This window comes from Osmia lignaria, chromosome 7 (genome assembly GCF_051020975.1).
Source record: "Osmia lignaria lignaria isolate PbOS001 chromosome 7, iyOsmLign1, whole genome shotgun sequence".
In the NCBI taxonomy this organism is placed as follows: domain Eukaryota; kingdom Metazoa; phylum Arthropoda; class Insecta; order Hymenoptera; family Megachilidae; genus Osmia; species Osmia lignaria.
This window is the reverse complement of record NC_135038.1, coordinates 6,645,496-6,664,742: the sequence shown is the minus strand read 5'-3', so window position 1 is coordinate 6,664,742 and position 19,247 is coordinate 6,645,496. Positions and strand designations below refer to the sequence as shown.

Below are 19,247 nucleotides of genomic sequence, written 5' to 3'. Positions count from 1 at the left end.
TAACAATTAATAACATCATTGAAAGATTCAACAATTATACCTTTAGGAATCAATCATTTAGATTTTAGGTTCTAAACGCAGAAAAACGGTTTCAATCAATACCAGAGCTAATTTATTTAAATAATCTTTACCAAGTTTTTATTTACGACAGTAATAACAATAATTAGTATTATTATAAACAATAGAGTGCCCAGAATATTCAAAAAAATCAAAAATACCTCGCAAAATCTATCAGAAATCCTATTAAAATTGTTAAAAATTTAAATAACAATAATTCCGAAACTATTTGCAATATTGCAATAATTATAGCTTCATTGGAAGCTCTGAAGCTTCACCTTTTTAGTGGTTTTGGATTTATGAAGATACGACTTCTGGTTACTGAGATATCGCCGTGTAAAGAGAAGCCTAATTTTTAGTAGTTTTCTATTGTCGTCTCACTCGCTCCTAGCCGTTGACCTATCCCAAGCTTTGTAGTATTGCCGGGGTGATTGATAAACACTGAGTCTGCGTCTTTTTACTATTACTACGCGTAGTATACGCACTTCCTGGAAAAAATGTAGGTCACGGAGTTCCCGCGCTTTCGGCTGCCATTCATAATTCCATGCCCGCGCCTCTATACTTTAAACCCCTATATCTCGAGAACCAATTGAGATATCGACTTGGATCCAATTGCATTATTCTCAGCATCGTTTCCTCTATCTTTTGAGTACATTATTAATACAATTTTATAAAGTTTTTTTTTTTCTTAGTATGTATGGTAAGGTTTTTATGATTTTGATTGATGGTATGATAGTATTTGATGAATTAGAAGAATTTTTGTAGATCTATAATATGCTAGAAGAATAATTTCGTTTATTCAAAAATATAAATAGTCTCGGAATTTTTATTAATAGTCTTCGATTAACATAAAAAGAAACTATGAGAATTATTTAAATAATTTTCTGTAATTCTTATTTAAAATTATCTAAATTTTCTCAGCAATCGTATTTAAACGAAATGAAAATGAAGACTGTTCAGGATTGTTTAGCGGACTGTGCCATGTCATAATCAATACACGAAAGCAGCTTGTGCTCTTACATCGATTAAATCTGACGTATCTGGCAGGTGACACTTAATTTGACACAGCTCAGATAGACATCTGAAATCCGTGCACTTAATGTATGTCGATGGGGATCAAGCTTATAGGCGAGGGTGCTGTTAGGGGTCAGGATGCATCGTGTCCAGTTAAGCCTCCTAGTCACAAAGCGATGTCTTGAGGGACGAATGTCCCTAATTAACCTGACACCCTTCGGTGTATATGTGTGTACCTCTAGGTGCAAGTCAGTTGTTATACCGTCATATACCTGTATCCAATTCAATTTGTAATTAATCATCCAGTTTCTAGACAGAGAAAATTCTCATGGGAACCATTTACCATTAATTGAGAAACGTTAACACTCGATAGAAATCTTCGTACGTGCTCTAATTTCATCATTCAATATTTCATAATTTGATTTTTGTACTTGAAGTATTAGTTGGAAAACTTATAAAATTAATATTAAATGAATGAAATATATTATATTATATTTCCATTGATTAAAACTCAAATGTTTCAGTTATGTTTTGTTATTTCAAATTTCGTACGCTCATTAGCTGGGCTAATAACGAATCGTATAATTAAATTACCAGCTATATTCTATAATAGTGAAGAGAGAAATTGGGAACAATAGGCTTGCGATATAAATCTCCGTTGCACGAGTACGAAATAGAGGTTAATCGTAGCTGTGAAACGATACCCTGAGGGATGAATATTCCTGATTAACTCGATATCCTTTCTTGCTTATACACCAGGGTATTACACCTACATTACATCCAATTTGTAGTAAAATTGCAGGTTATTCCTGAAACGATGCTAACAAAATTTGCTAGAAGATTTAATTAACCCTTTGAACATTTACGATGATGATTATGATACTCTTGTTAATTTAATGTTTATTCTTTTATCATTTATCACCTGCAGATAATTTTTATTAAATGAACAAAACTAAAAATAACTTTACATGATTTTCTACATTTTTTTATTTTTAACAAATCTTGTTTATTATTCTCTTATATATTTTGAAAGTATACGAGAAATCGAGTTACCTTGCCAATTATAAAATCGTTCCTGTGAAACGTGAAATTCACAGTAGAGTCACACAGGAGCAACATTAATTCGTGAAAACTTGGTTAAGCTTTTACCTCCTCTTTCCGAGCGATACGTAATTAGAAAGGACGAACTCTGGTGGTCCACGCCCCTTTCGCCTTCGTCCGCAACACAAGGATTGTCTTGCAGTAATTTGCATTGGTTTAACAGCCAGTTTCAAACTACTTGGCGTTACGTTACACGCCTATCGTCTAATTTGTAGCGGGCAACGTACACACATGCAAAACCACCCCTGACAAAAAGCATCGTTCTTCGACGCGAACCACGCTTTCTTCTTCGCCCTCTAATGCTTTTAGATCCGATCATTTAACAAAGTTACCAACTTAAAATAGCTTTTTTATTATTTACTTAGTTAAAATAACGTTACACTCGTTTTGTAAAATTAATGAAACTTATAGAAATCGATTGGCAATTGAAGTAGAGGGATGGAAACTATATTCTACTATAGTTTTCTTTTGTTAAGCACAAAGAATAGAGTGAGAAATGTCATCAGGTGACCTTTGAATTGCAGCCAATCACTGTTTCAAAAATAGAAACCTATCGTTTGATATTGATAAGTCGTGACTAAGATTTTTGTTCTATGTAAAGGGTACAATTATTCGTGTTTATTAGAAACGGTTAATGGCATTCTGTGGTATTCAAAATTATTATATTCGTGAAAATCAGTTTTTAATAACTTTCAAATAGCATCCCGTATTTCCTCGTTTTTACTGATCTACGTGACGCACGAAACAGTTTCGAAGCTCTCTCGAAGAATTTGTACAAATTGTACATTTAATCGAGTCATTTAAAGGCAATATCAGAATAGAACGTGTTTGCACGGAAGCCAGTTCACCCTTTTCCATCCGGTGTTTCCATTAAAAGCGAACGAGTCTAATAAAAAGCCCGTGAACTTGTGTCGTCGCGACGCTAATTCGTTTGAAATTTCATCAAGTTCAGCTTCGTCAACGATTCGATAGACGTTCGGGCACCCTTCTTTAACTGAATTTAATCGAATGCGTTTGGACTTTTGATAAAATCGATTCGATATTGTCTGAAGCTTTAGGGTGGCGAGTTTTCAACGCGTGAAACGACGAGGTGGGTTGAAAGTGGAGAAAAGAAGAATCAAAAGCCCTTGCTTGTATTTATCCGGCTATGTATTTTCTCTGTCTGTCCTGGCCTCTGAAGCCTTCCCTTGAAATAAAACTTAGTCTTTTCCCCTCTTTTTTTCCCCCTCCTCATCCCACCGCCATCGTTACTTTTACTAGTTTGCTATCCTTCTTTTTTCTTTCCCTCCTGTTTCTTGCACCCTTCCTCTTTTTTTGTTTTCGGCTTCTCGAGCATCGTTACGGAGATTCTTCTTTCCTGTTTAACGCCTCTTCCTTCCAGCTGCTCGTTTACACGTTGCGATCTTTCGGTTTGAAGACACAAGGCAATTTGGAATTACTGTACAGTAGGTTGTAAAGTTATTAGTATTGTTAAGATTATAGGATTCTAGGATTCTACGATTCTAGGATTTTAAGATTCTAGGATTTTAAGATTCTAGGATTCTAAGATTCTAGGATTCTAGAATTCCAAAATACCAAAATTCCAAATTACCCAATTACCAAAATTTCAAATTAGTAAATCTAAGAAACCCCAAAAATGCTAGTTATGCCAATGGTTGAAGACTTAATAATGACGTGAATTTGAACATTTCTGCAGATTATTTAAAATGTTTTTTTAAATAAAGGGATTTTTCATGTTGACAAAATGTATGCTTTCTACCTTCAGAAAGAAACAAGATACATTGTTGCTTTTGTTTCACAGTTTAGAAGCAAACCAAGCAACTTTTCTCTTAACTAAATGACGTTATTATTAACTTCGTGATCCTTTTGCTGGTCCCGTTTTTGTCATCGTTCTTTGTTTTCTCGTGAAGTTGTTAACGTATATTTTTCTCTTCTATCCCTTCTCTTTTATTCCATTTTTTCTCTCCTTCTTCTTTACCCCTCTTTCATTTATTTACCTTCACGTGTACAAGAGTTCGCAGATTCTCGCGATTTCTCTTTCCTCTTGTTTCTCCCGCTATAAATTTTTGTTTCAATGGTGGAACTGCCCAAAGCATGCTTCGTTTCTCCACACGGAAGGATATTACACGCGCTTGGAAAATTTTTTTTTTCATTCGTAACTGGGAAATTAAAAAAAGAAGGAAAGAAAGAATTCGTGAAAATCTGGAAATTTAAGTGTAGCTAATTGAAATCATTTTTTATCGAATCTAATTTTTAATTTAAAAAAGCTATAAATAAAAGTAATTCAACACCCCATGAAGGATTAATGTATTTATGAAAACATCACCCGTTAAGAATTATTAAAATTGAATTCGAGTAACTACAGATTCGCTCGAAAGGCTAATGAAAAAAAAACCCATAAACCCATGGGTCAGTCGAGAATAAGAGTCGTCAAATATTTCTCCGGGATCTCGCAATAAACCGACGATTTATTTATTCACCCATTTATTACTCGAACTGTCATCCCTATGAAACCATCCGGCCGATTTCTCATCGCTTTTATCTCGGTACGTTTTATTGCCCATTATTTCCCGGTTCTTCAACGTCGTCGCGTCATTTCATCGCCGTTGGAACGAGACGGGACGTCGGAATCTTCCCTCGCGTCCGATTCTCTTCCTTGCTCCTTCAAGTCCCGTGTGTTCCTAGCCCTTCGGCCACGGGATCTACCCCAGCAACATCGTGACACAAGAGATATCCACGAATTCGTGCCTTCGTAGCGTTGTTAAAACTTCTCCGCGGCAACGGAGTTTCGCTTTGAAAGTTTCGGATAATAAGCGCAAAACTGCAGAACGGCGGGGGTGACGTCGAAGGGTTAGACGAAGGGGGAACAGAGACAGAGAAGTATCATCTACACTGTCACTTCCTGTCGTCTCGACTATTTTAATTCTTTCTTTTTTTTTTTTCTTTTCTTCCTCTTCTCAAGCCACCGTCCAATTATTGGCGACCGCGAAACTCCTTCTTTGCTAAGGTCTTTTGAAGTGCCCCCTTATTTCTTCCTTTCTTACTTGTAATGTCTGCGGGGACCGGTGACAGGGAAGAAAAAAGAGCATCCACAGTTCTCGTCTAGGTATAACGATCGTCCTTTAGTTTCGGAAGTTCGATGATTACAGCGTCTCGGAATGTTCCGCCGTGTTGCTCGCGTAATATTAAACGGAGACAAATAGCCCCGTGGCGAAACTTCGACGACGATGCCGCGTTTAAAAGTCCACGTTACACCATACCGAGACTTTTAACTAACGAGTCGAGTTTACCGTGGCCGGGTTACGTTCGTGCCTCAAACGATCCTGGATAAACTGTTTGGAATTTATGGAAACGTTGCCTTTTGAAATAGCATTTTTCCCGTACGAAACATCGTAACAATTATAATTATTCAGACCTTCCACACGCTACTTATTAAATATTAAATATTTCGCTCAAATATTAAAAGAATCTAAGTGTTCTACGAAAAGAAATTTAGAAAAATTCGCTGGAACGTTTTATAAAATTTAACAAATCTTTCGAACAATTTCATCCGAACGTGTGCAGTTTCAAGCACGATTGTTCGCGAAAAATTTTACCAACTTGCCAGCCGCATGACCCGTGTAATTGCTTAAATATCCATTTGTTCCGGGACATAAAAAGTGTTACGAGTTTGAATTTGCAGGCGACGGAACAACGAGAGAAAATCATTTTCGAATGGAAAGTCTATCGATTATGCTAATCTGTTTGGATGTTCTTTTATTTTATGTAATTTTATTTGAGAAACATTTCCTATCTAAATGACGTTTAATTCAACAGAAGGAACGATTCAATTTAAATTTTAGCCAACCACCCTCTTAGAGGGATCAGGAATTCTTTTTCAACGGTGGAAGGGAGGAAAAAGAATCGAGATAAAGCTCTATTCGTTTAAATATAAGCGAGACTAGGGAGGAGGAGGGAATAAATCGACAGATTTTCATCAAGAAGCAAAGCCAGACAGAAGAATCTGTGGCCCAGTATTCGTCCAACGAGGTCTGTGATTGGCACCAATGACAATTATTTGTTTCCCACAAATCACCAGGGAACGTCTCGTCGTTTCTCTCCTCGAACGGTTAGCTTTTCTTCTCCTTCGTTTTTCTTATTCCTTTTCTTTACCCTTACAACAACGACTTCACCCTTCCCCCCTCTCGTTCCGTGCACTTTTAGACACATTCTGGCCTGTCCATGACATTTTCCACGATATTGCCAACGAGGGTGTTCTTTGACCCTCCATAAACCAAATTCTCTGTCCCGTATGAAAGGGTCGGGTATTAATACCACGTTGGAAAAGTCTGACTTCGATCGAGCCTAGGAACGAGCAAAAATAGAAATTAATCGTTCCAATTGTTTTCTCCACGATTGTTTCCGCGAGGATATTATTTCTCCTCTCGAACGGATTATTCTCTGCATCAGAATTATCGAGAGGAAATTTTCTGCTTCCTCGATTCGTGTATTCGATAAACGCTTGCCTTTGTATTCCGTTTAGACGAATGATAAAAATTTATTAGAAAAATAATATAATTGAGTTTTATGTGGAAAAAGAAGAGAAGGATTTTGGGGGAACTAGAATATAATAAAGTATTTTAGCGACATAATAAATAAATTAATGTCGACGATTTATCTATGTTACAAAAAAAAGAAATTTATCAGGGTAAAAGACATTATGAAAGCCATGTAAGCAGGTTTCTTTTACTTCCCTCATTTTTTCGCAACTTATATACTTTCAGAACCGTCGGAAATCTGGCTGCGACATTTCGAGTTATATCACTGGCAGCAATGAGTCATTGTCAGAATTTCTGAAACAGAACGCAACCTACCACCGTGAACTTTATTTCGTGGCAAGCGTGCAAAGATTAAAAACATTTGTTTGAGGGAACCGTAATGGACGCCTTAAATTCTTTCTGTTTTAAATTTAAATGAGAAGGTGTGCCGTGAGCTTTCACTCAGAAAAATGAATATACGTTTTGCAAAATGGTATTAATTCTCAAATTTAATGTATTTTAATAATTAGTATTAGAAGTGAGGAAATAAATTTTGAATAGCATTAGAAAATTGTTAGAAATTAATCCTTTCTCTAATGCTTTACTCGACTGTTTTGAATTATTATTAAAAAATTTTCTTTCCTCCTTATTTTCATTGAATTTAATCTAAATGCAAAATACGTCGTATGATGGACCAATTTGAAATTGAAACTCGGAAACTTACAAATGTAACTCGTTAGAAAGTAAAAGATCGAGGAGAATTCCATCAACGATGGTGTACAGTTCGCTGGTGGAAAAAGTAAGAAACGAAATTCTATTACAGCTTGCAACTTTTACCTCTTTGTAATGTAAATTCGCTGCCGCTGCTGAAAAGTCGTGTCGTGTTTTAAAAAAAAAGAAATAACTAGCGGTAAAAGCATTTTCAAGTAGACCCTGACACACCTTAAATGCACGTAAAATCAAATTATCAGCTTATTTTCACAAAGCATGAGAAAACAAACAATTGTAAATATAAATAATTTACTCTAGTTACTGCAGAGAATACAAACCAAATTATTAAACAAGGCTGGGAAATTGTTTAAAAAAATGTATATTTAATGTAACATATAGAAATGTTAACAAATTGGTTAATTTAATGGAAAATCGTTTATGTGCTCAAGCTCAAGCTTCATACGTATGTACATATATTTAGAATTTAGATGATACAACGTGAACGGAAGTTGAATTTCCTGGATAAATACAATATAACCGGATTTCATTAAAATTCATCCAGTTAAGTAAACTGTCACGCGTCGAGGAAATACCTTGTTTATAACGTTATATTAAAAGTTACTTAAAAATTGATATAAAATTATAAAAAATTGTAAAAGACTTCGGGTATCTTTGTTTGTGAACAATTTTACATACGTTTTCCTTTTTCTTAATTAATTTTTTCATACATTAAATGTCGCAGGGAAAGGAACCGTGAGTAATTTATTTTAAACACGATTTTTTCACTTAATGCTTTGTGTAGATTTGTATAATAGAATATTTTTTCATAGAATATTATTGTCTATAAATAGTGACAATCTCTTTTTAACCTCGCGAAAATGTGTAATCCATTTAGAAGAATTTGTGTCCGTCTGCGTTAGAAGACAATAGGTCATAACGATGTTATAACACTGATCCTTATTTTAACCGTAACCCACATACGTCAGTCTTGAACATCGCATGAGAAACCTTTGGCCAGTGAACGCGACTATCTATTAATGTTCTTGTGAAAAAGATCTCTAACCGACATTTATGTGACAGGGGATTTGATAGAATTATCAAATCGATGTCGGTACACAGAATGCATTTTTGAATTGTATTCTATTCTTGTAAATTGTAAATGAAGAAAATATCTGTATTTAGAGAAATTTGACGGAAGTTTAAAGGTCAGCATAATAGAATAATAAGAATATGTCAAATTTATATAAAAGTTAGAATAGAAATTATATTAGAAGGAATACGAATGATTAATTTTTAAATCATTAGATTTTTGAATATCTGCAAAGATTTCTTCTTCCATTTCATTTAATTTGACGAGAAAACTTTTCGCAGGCGTATGATAGTTTTGCGACTGTCCTGGATTTCTATGAGTAATTAAAGAGTGCTCAGAAACTTCTATCGTGGAAAGATTGAAGAGATTATCGTGAAATCTCTTTTCCTCTTCGCTATTTCTCGTTTTCAGAATCAGAACCTCTTATTTGATTAGTTAAAGTGCCTTCAATAATGCTTTTTCACACAATTACAATAACTGAACTTTACATTGGAAGATTATTTATAACGTTCCCACGTTTCTCGATTAGAAACAAATTTTTTTATTTTAATCCTAAAATAAATAATTTCATTGAATAATTGAGAATTATTGTTTCTTTTTAGAATTTATTTATGTGTTCAAGTGATTTTAAAATTGTAATTATTTCAGCAAAAAGGATAGATTGGCTACGTCTTTGAAAGCTTTGCAATCGAGCTCGTCCTGGAAATATAGCTAATTTCATACTGAAAGATGAAAAGGAATCGATAAAAGCATCATAATCATTAGACCTCTTGAAACATTTATCAAAGGAAAACGTTAAAAGCTGTATTTTTCTCCGATATTTGCCCTGTTTTGAGAGGGATCCGCTTTTATAGATATTTATTTGCAATTTATTCATCAACGAAAACGAACGACCTCTGTCCCGATACTGATTCCAAATAGAAATTCCACGTGGAAAACCAAAATTTATTCCCTTACGAGTCGCCCCCAAGTTTTTCTTTGTCACACGACAACGAAAATCAAATTACGTGTCGCCTGCAAAAGGATTTTCATTCCTTTCCGTTCCTCTACATCAAAGGATAAGTTGCGAGTATTGCAAATCCTTTTCGCCATTTCACCATATTATTGTATTCTATTCGAGGAATTTTCTTTATTCTCCATCGTAACATATTTGCAAAAATACCAGGCTAAAAGATTTCATCAACTAACATTTCCATTCTGTCACACAACTTAGCTAAATAAATAAGAAAGGGAATAAATATTATTCTGCTTTTTATTTTTTATTAAATATTTTACTCTCGGAGGATTTATTGTGCGGTGTTTTATTAAAGTTAGACATATCAGTTTTGAAATTAAACATTGGAAAATAAAATTTAGGAAATTAAAGTAATGTAGGATATAAAATTAAATTTTTAAGAATTTTAAAATTAAATTTTTGAAAATCCTGAACTTAAAACTAGTAGAATTATCCAGTGTTACTTAGATATCTTAAATTTAGGACATTTGCAAAAATCTAAATATTTAATATTTATCAAATTATTGCTAGTAACACGTTTCAAAAGGTGCACGTATTTAGACTATAAAAAGCTGCAATTATTCAATAGAATCGTTAATTAGGACAAACTGTAACAAACAGGGAACGCGACTCGATATTCAAGCAGTTGCCGAGATGTATTGTACCAGAATTGTTAACGATGTCCCACTAAATCAGTCTGTTAACTCTTAATTACTTCCAATTAACTCGAGGTTAGATCAACTTCGTCTAACAAACAATTAGACTTATACTTAACCATGAGATATTAAATAAATTACTAAACCAATTACTATTATTATATACAAAATAATCTTTACTATAAAATTAGTTTAAAAATAGATCATTTTTTAATACAATAAAATTGAATGTCATTTTCACAGAGTTTAATAAATGAGTTATTTTATACTTGAAAAAATATTTATAAAAGGAAATTGATCGAAAAATTATGATTGTAAATAACTTTATGAAAAATTTTATAAATTGTAGTATGAAAGGTTATTTAATTCTGACGTTCAAATTTAGTAAAACAAAATTTTAACAATGACCTAATTAATATTAAGCTGAATTTACTGATGCAAATATTTAAAAATAAAATTTTATTTTTTTATTCAATTACACCCGACATAAAATATTTGTTTTAATAATTTATCAACAATTTAAAGATACAGTTTCGTTCATATTGATAAGTTATTCATTTTGATAATTTTTCATTGGTATTTCGATATTCCCTGCACTTACATTTTTTTCAGTTTTCTACTCTTTAATACTTCACCGTTAAGATCCAAGGAACTTTTACTTTCTTCGTTCCGCAGAATTTCCGTTTCTCGGTGGCTCACTGGAAAGTCTCTCGAATCTTTCTCTCCTTCCCTTTCACAGAATTTCTGTATTCCAATTTCTTGTAAAACTTTCGAAATCTTTCCCTCCTACCTTCGACTCCTTATTCTTTAATAGCTCACTGAAGATCCGACGATTTTTAGCTCGTTTAATAAAAAAATAAAAAAAAAAACATTATTTCATCGTTGGTAATTCAAAGTACAGTTAATTGATTTTACGTGCACTCTATACATCTTCGTTTTCGCTTTGATCCTGCAATTTATTCTCGATTTACACGGCTTTTTGACGAATCGACGCGAAAGTATCACCGAGATATCGTGTTTACAAATTCGACGTTAATTAGAGCGCATTACCGCAGAAATTCCTAAATTGTAATCGTTATTCGTAGCAGTCAAACGGTGATACATTAACCGCGATTGCAGTGAAAAAAATAAAAATAAAATTCAGTGTTCAAAATAATTTCCAATCGCAGCTTGGAAATGTGATTAATTACTCTATCAACAGATAGATGGACTGTTAATTCGTTGATAATTATTTTTTAATCGAACATTCATTAAAGAAAATTTCAACTATTTTATTTCTCAACTCGAAACGAAATCACCGTCCACATTTCTTGCAAATTCCTTTGTCGAATAAACAAGACTCTTGGAGAAAAATTATCGTAAGAAAAATACACGTTAATGCCGTTCCTAAGTCACCTGATTTTATGCGCCATCAATTCACCTCGCTATTCCATGAATGTATTGTTCCATTTAATAGTAAGACCTCTTTTTAAAAAACTTATTGCATACTATATATGCAAAGAGAAAAATGAAAAATATATTTAGTTTGAATATTTTTTGCATTTTGTTGATGATAATTGGATCTTTAGAATTATCAAATTATTAATTGATTACAAATTAGAGATCTTCAGAAAATTGTTTTCAAAACAATTTTTTTGTTTTATTGAATTTTTCCAAAGTTCATAATAAGTGCATAAGCCTTTTAATCCTCGTTCTACATGAAAAGTTAGAAGGTACAAAGGATTCATAAGTTTGTGGGAAGTTGATGCATATGGTCCTTGTAGCGTTAAATCGTGTTTTGGGGTGAAAGGGTTAAACATTGAAGCGTAGAGAACAATTACTCGCGGTTTCAGAAATGTTTGCACGCTCAGCTCGAAGTTTATTTTCAGTTACTACGCGTCGACTGCGTTTCCACCTCGTTTGGCGCCACCGTTGAAGAGACCCCGCCTGATGCCACCGGCTCGATCGCAGCATCCGAAACAACAGAAACAACAACCAGCTGCTAACACTACCACAGTTCCAGACTTGAACCAGCTGAAAGTGTACAGTGAGTAATTTTTCGTCGAACGTAACACATTTTTTGACATGATAAAAATGATAAAAATTCGGAAAATCCACGTAATACTGTTGAAAAATTAGGAAAATTCGCGTAACTCTATTCGAAAATTTCAATACTGAAGCAATTTGAGAATTTAAAAAATTCCTATGTCGCAATTTTGAAAATTAAAGAAATTTCAATTCATTCATTTCGTTTTAATTAATCAATTAAATTACTCCTAAATGAATCCATCGATCGAGAGAATAGTATACATACCTATAATTGCTATCTAAATGATTTCAAGCCAAATGTCTGTATGGCTGGTTAATTTGATCGCATAGATCGCGTAATCGTGTACATTTCATGGGAAAATTGCAGATTGCTTTAATTACTCGGAAATCGTAAACGCGTGATAATTACATTCTGCTTCAAATATGAATATCTAAAAAAGAAGAAATAAAAGAATCAAAGTGAATGTATTTATCACTGATTGAGACGGTGGTGGTAGCTACCCATTCATGTTTTCATTTAAAAAGTTTCAGAATATCAGACCCATCGTGCTATAAGACAAGTTTTGTAATTAAATAATCGCACGAGCGACATGCAGCGAGAATAATTTATCTAGCCGATAGGATTAAAATTTTCTCACGAACGCATGGCCAGACTCGATGAAAGTTATTTAATAGATGTATTAAGCGGATCCCTGGCTGCGACAGTGGGACTTTATGTTGAAGCTGGTTTAACTCGCCTCGTGAATTTTCTCCTTCATTATTCTTGGATCCTTTTGCTTTTGTTTGCATCATTGTTACGCGAGTTTAGATTGTTACGAAGTTCGGTGATACATCGAGTTTTCAGATGTTTTGATGAATTGTAATTTCAGTAGAACTTTCGTTTATTTGAATATTTTAACTTTAGGATAGTGGATCACTGAGGTAGAAATAAACTTCGAACTCATAGAATAATTATTTTATTTTACAAATTTCTCAATACCTAATTCCTTGGATAATTGTCGTTACACGAATCCAAAAACAGCGACAATTAACCGAGAAAGCATTGATTAAATAATTTCTCGACATCTTATCGTTACGATAAAATCTAACTAAAATCATCTTAGAAAAATCGCGATTTTCGGAAATTTTAATTACTTATAACTTTTAATTGCGTTGACCTTTCTCGATAAAATTTTCAACATACACATAACTTATTTAAATCTGCGAGAGACATAATAAACTCACATAAAAAAGTTGAAAAATTACCCTTCACTATTTTTTTTCACGATTTCAACAAATTGTAATTTTTTAATAAATTAATTTCTATAGCTTCTCAAAAAACCTCAAGTCATTTGGTCTAATTTTGATTTAGATATTCTGTTTTAAACAGTGTCCATTTATTTTCGTCCCCAAACTGTATATAATGCAGAAGAGTTGAATGGAACGTTAACTACAGATCAATTTACGATTTCTGTTTCAGGTAACCCGGACATCCTGATCTGTGGTAACTGTAGAGAGATGTTCACGGACCTCGGAGAGTTACTCGAGCACAAACGGAATTACTGCAAGCTGCGGTTCACGTGTAAATGTCACACCTTCAATGGAACAGCTCCAAGTAGGTACTAGAAGGGAAAAGTTGGAAGTCCACCTCCAGTTTCGATAGGCAAACTCGTTTCACAAAGCGATCGAGTGTCCTTTTTCCTACCAACGAATTCCGACGACGAAGCATGGTCCTTGCCTTGAAGAAATTTTTCAATAAAGATCCGGCTTTCATCGGAATTCGAAGGAACCAGTCGGTTTCGAAATACTCTCCTTACTCCGTTCCCTTTAACTCGCTGAACGTTATCCTTACCTCGGTGAATTGGAACAGAGCAGGTGTAAAAATGAAACTCGAACGTGTATCCCGATACCCATCTTTTTCCAACGGAATTATATTTTCACGTTTTATCGTGAAAACGAGCCACGCGAAAACGTTTTCTAGGCGAACTGATAGTTCGAATTTGCTTGGAGTAACGCGAGTTTCCGTTTGATTCTCGTTTGAATGTAAAAGGATAGGGTTAAAATTGTATTTCAACTTTGTTGCGGGAAGATTTATTAGATTAGCGGAATGTATGCACGCGATTTATTAAAATTTTCTAGGCCGATGTTTACGTTGATTGCAACAATCTAATATCAAGATTTAACTCGGCTCAGTTGCCTCTTTCACCCTGCAGACAATAGAGTCTCTGTGATAAAATGGAGCCATTAAAAACAGGGTATTTTAATGTTTAAAGGAGACTCTACGACGGCTCTGCTGTGCGTGCTCTGCAAAGTATCCTTCCCTTCAGCATGGGAATTAATGGTTCACGCTCAGGCAGCTCACATGATCAACATTTACGAGCTGGGAACTCGACCTCAGAGTCCAAGATCTGCTCCCAGTCCTCCACAGAGTCCCAGTCAACACCAGAAGGAATCATCGCCTTCTCCGCAAGACTTTCAGGTGAGTCGATGAAAAATTATTATTTCATAAGTTTTATTAGGTGCTTGCTATTTTGAAATGAAAGCAATTCGCATCAAATGATTAGGAAAATATTTTTATTTATTAATATTGCAACTAATTATTAATATTGCAATACTGCTGTAAATTCCTTGAATTTTGCAACTGACAGTTAATTTAATATCACACCTTTCTCTAAAGTAGTTCATTAGCAATTCATTAGCAAATCCTTCAATGACATATTTTGAAAATAGCCTTAATCCCAATAGATTGAATTCTAAAAGTAATTCTGATTTGGTTACCGATGCAATTGGATGATCCAACCAATCTTTTTCTTCTGTAAATCAACACGGCTGCTGGTAGCTTTTTTAATCTATAATAGGAAAGATCGAAGAAGATTTATGGATTTACTTGGAAAGTTTCAGTGGAAAGTAAACACGATATTGGAAAGAACAATAGAGAAAAGTTTCTCGATTTTGTGAAAGAAATTAGATTAATATTATTTTGTGCTCAGCATCGATGAAAATAATGGATCTTATTTTATGTGGGAAATCTGTTCGGGAAATGAATGTAAGAGGTGTTTTAACGTGAAAAATAGTTCTTCAAGGTGAAAGAGATTTTTTGAAGATGGAGCTCTCGAATTCTTTACCTTGCATGCTTTAAATATTCAGGAATCGAGGAAACTTGGCCGATATTTTATGATTTCTTGTGATAAAAACTTTCTTCGAGATAGGGTTCAAACTTTCTCTTCAAATTTCTTTTCTTTAATACGATGAACTGCAAACTTGTTTTTTAGTTAGCTACGATAGTAAAGTGATCTTGTAGCTATTTTAATCTAGCTTTACAAGAGTAGAGAGAAAAGAAAAATTGGAGTGAAAATATTAATAAAATATAAAATTTCAAAAATTAGGACTTTGAATTACGTGTTCACTCATAATATCTTAATACCTTAAATTCATGACTGAAAAGTATCTCAAAATATCATTTATGCCACACCAATTTAACACTTAAGGTTTAATAAAAATTGCTGAATAAATGTTTCATTGATATTCTTAGTACAACATGGCTAATTCTTAATTGAAATCAATCAATTTATAGCTTATCATCTAACAACAGTTAATCAGTTTCTGATGGCTCAAATGTCAAAATGATAAAAATATTAACAAAACCTTCGTATGGTTATTTTCTTTAATCTTCAAGCTTTAAATTGATGTACCATAAGTGTCATTTTGAGAAACTTTTCTGTCATGAAATGAGATTAGTATTCCAAACAACTTCCACTATCCCTAATTAATACATCAATCATAATACTCCCAATGTCTATGCTAAATTCTGAACACGGATATCCAACAACCGGAAACAATAACAACAATCCCAGTCAATTTGAACGGTATAAGTTTTCTGCAGCAAAGAAAACAAACAAGTTGTAATATCGTCAGGCAGGGTACAGTGCTTAAGACAAGCCTCTCTGAACAGCCGGAAGGAAAAGTACGTACGGTAACAAAAGAACGAAATCCTGTCGCCGTTGGGAACGACGTAGAACTTGGAAAAATATTACTTCATCATATGTTTCTCTGTCGATATGTCAACTGCAGAGCACGAACGAGATATACGGATTGACCTATCAAGCAATCGGAACTTTTGTTTCGGTTTTCAGGATTCCGATTGTCTCCTTGTTATTTTCATTGTCAGCTTTGGGAACGAATCACCGAGACTCCTATCAATTATATTTCATTAATTAATTATTAACATGTTGAACATCCCAGTAAAAAGGAGTATTATTAAACTATTATTAAACTAGTTTCATTTTCTAATTTAAATGTTTCATTTATCTTTGAAAATTGATATTTAAATGAATTTAGAATTTTTCTTAATTTTTTTATTATTCTTTTCATTATTATTACTAACATATACATAGATAATAGGAAGGGTGGTAACGAAAAATAGAGAATATAAAAGTGAAATAGGTCTGGCTTTGGTCAGCCAAGCGAATAGGAACAAGTAGAGCTTGCCACTAGTGTTATATGCGTTAGTCAAAGAGTAAAAGGAAAGTGAAATAGGTCAATATAAAATATTCAATCGACGATATACTTTCACTTCTTATGGAATATTTTTAAACATCGCTATATTCTTTACGATTGGATATATTTCCGTTTGAATAATTCTAACATATCTTCTATTGACAATTAATGTACATATCTATTAATTATTCTGTGTCTGAAGTAATTAATCTGATTCAAAATTTATGATTCAACAAAGAAACTTTTAACCAAATACTTCGCACTGTAATATTTGTGTTACTATTAAAATTAATAATGTCGGAAGGATGTAATATCCTGGAATGAAATTGAAGATTGATCCGATGTAATTCGCGTGTTCTCTTTTATGTTTGTTGAAACAGGAAACCAAAGCTTCAGATTGCGAGGAACGCGCAGAGGAGGAGGATCTAGATAGACACGAATTATTGCCGTCCCCTGACAGTGGCAAGTCAACGGACAACGAGGCAGCTTTGTCACCGATTAAAATACGATCTGATGTAAACGGACTGGACCATGAAGAATGCGACGAATTGATCCACGTCGAAAATACAACACAGGCTTGCATCATGCACGCTCTCAGCATTGTAAGTAATTTGAAACATTTCTGGATATTCATAGAATCTTATCTCATTTCTTTGTCATAAGTTCTTTGGCAATTATTATACTTCAGCTTATTTTGAGGATTTTTGTGAAAGAGGAGGAATTTTTCAATTTAAAAATAGGTATCCATTTTTATTGCAATTAAACATTGTAAATGTATCAGTAATATATTATCAGTTTAAATATCAATAACGTACGCTCTCGGCATTGTAAATAATTGAAAACATTTTTAGATATTCATAGAATTTCATCTCATTTCTCAATTTAATGGTATTCATTTTTATTGAATTTAAATAACTGTATCAATAACAAATTTTCAGTTTGAATATCAATAACATCAATATATGGCGATACAAAATTGAACAAATCTGCATATAAAAAATTGCTTTTCATTGCTTTTATTATGTATGACAATGCGAAACGAAATTGAGTAAATATGCATAGGAAAAATGATTTTTAATTAACTTGTTCATAAAAGGGTTAAAAGTAAGCATTTGAAAACAAGATTCACTCAGTCGTGGTCGTAAAATTATCCAGCCGTCTGGTGTTGTTCACACGTGGTGTAAAGTCGCGACGAAAGGTTCGTACCCGCGATAAATCACACCAGGACCAAACGTTCTCTCGCCTTGTGCCATTTCGGTTTCGCATTCGACGAAGTGAATCGTTGTCAAATGGTCCCGCGGAACGATCGTATCCGCATAATCACCGCACGTAAACGCGTTTATAGCTTTCGCGAGCTCACTCGAAGATCCTTGCAATGCACTCGCCACGATGTCGTAATACACGCTTGGAAAAATTCATTGCGATCTTCTTACGATCACGAGACGCGAGATTTCGTTTATTTAATTTTCTGAATCTGTTCAGAGAAACGTTTGATAGAAATTCAATGAATTCACGATTTCACGTTTGTTACTTATTCGCGTTACAAAATTCTAAATGTAATTATTTGTTCTAATTAAAATAATAAAATTCTAATTTTTTGTGAATTTTGAAAGGTATGATCGATGGATATTTTAATTGCATATGAATATAATGTCTAAGAAATTTGTCAAAATAATTTTCATATCAAGCCGTTATCGTGGAATTTTACTATAAATACGTTTATCTTGTATGTTACAGGATTCCTCTTTGGAACTGAACTCAGACACAAACTCGAGGGGAAGTTCTGGCCCAGTCATGGCGTTGACTAATGGATCTTTGTCCGCAAAGGAATAAGTCGAGAAATGAATTAGCCATTGGAACACGGTTTTCCTTGCCGAAAGGGATACCTGTACCAACGCCATCAACGAGACATATCGATCTCCTTTAAGGATAAACACACCCGTCTGTATATAGCTTAAATGCCTAACAAATAATTCAGGGTCGTCCCATGCCAGATCTGGGACCTATTTTGGCAAGTTTAGTATCGATGGATCTCGAATCGTTCCGAGGATTCGATGAACGAGGAAGATTTAAAGCGTTTCGCCTCCGTTTACGTCCATCTCGTCGATTAATCCTTTCCTTTCACCCATGCAGCTACAATTTAGCCAGAAAACAGATCGTTTCTGAAGAGTTTCTACCGTGATATATAATAAAAACGACGATTCCCTTCTCCTTTTTCCTTGTTCTTTTATTGTGAAACGTAGTATTTATTGAAATTTCAATTGTTAATAACTTTTAGGTGTTTCAGTAATTCTGCTGTCACAACTGGTAAGCTTTTCTTATTTTGTTACTTTATTTTCATTTAAAAATTAGTAATTTTAGGAATTAGTAAGTTTATCTTCTTTCTATTTGGAAATTAGTAATTTTGCGAATTGGTAACTTAAATTTATTTCTATTAAAAATTAGTATTTTTGGGAATTGGTACGTTTACTCTCTAATAGAATCGCGAAATAGACGAGAACCAAGACCGTCCGTTTGTGGTAGAGGGTATGATGAAAATTACAAGTAGAGTTTCTTTCCCAGAAAAAGCCAACAACGGTGTAGATCTCACGGTAATAAGAATA

The 19,247-nt window shown here is 33.7% G+C and overlaps 1 protein-coding gene across 4 annotated transcripts in view; it reads left to right on the top strand.

The window, feature by feature from the left end:
• LOC117604412 (uncharacterized) overlaps positions 1–19,247 on the top strand; it is a 201,701-nt gene extending 182,454 nt beyond the window's left edge. For all 4 annotated transcript variants that reach the window (XM_034324430.2, XM_076689248.1, XM_034324434.2 and 1 more), the window contains 5 exons: positions 12,009–12,166; positions 13,628–13,762; positions 14,421–14,626; positions 17,025–17,246; positions 18,382–19,247. In XM_034324430.2, coding sequence (XP_034180321.1) covers positions 12,009–12,166; positions 13,628–13,762; positions 14,421–14,626; positions 17,025–17,246; positions 18,382–18,477 — 817 coding nt within the window. In that variant the 3' untranslated portion in view covers positions 18,478–19,247. The remainder of the gene's footprint in view (positions 1–12,008; positions 12,167–13,627; positions 13,763–14,420; positions 14,627–17,024; positions 17,247–18,381) is intronic.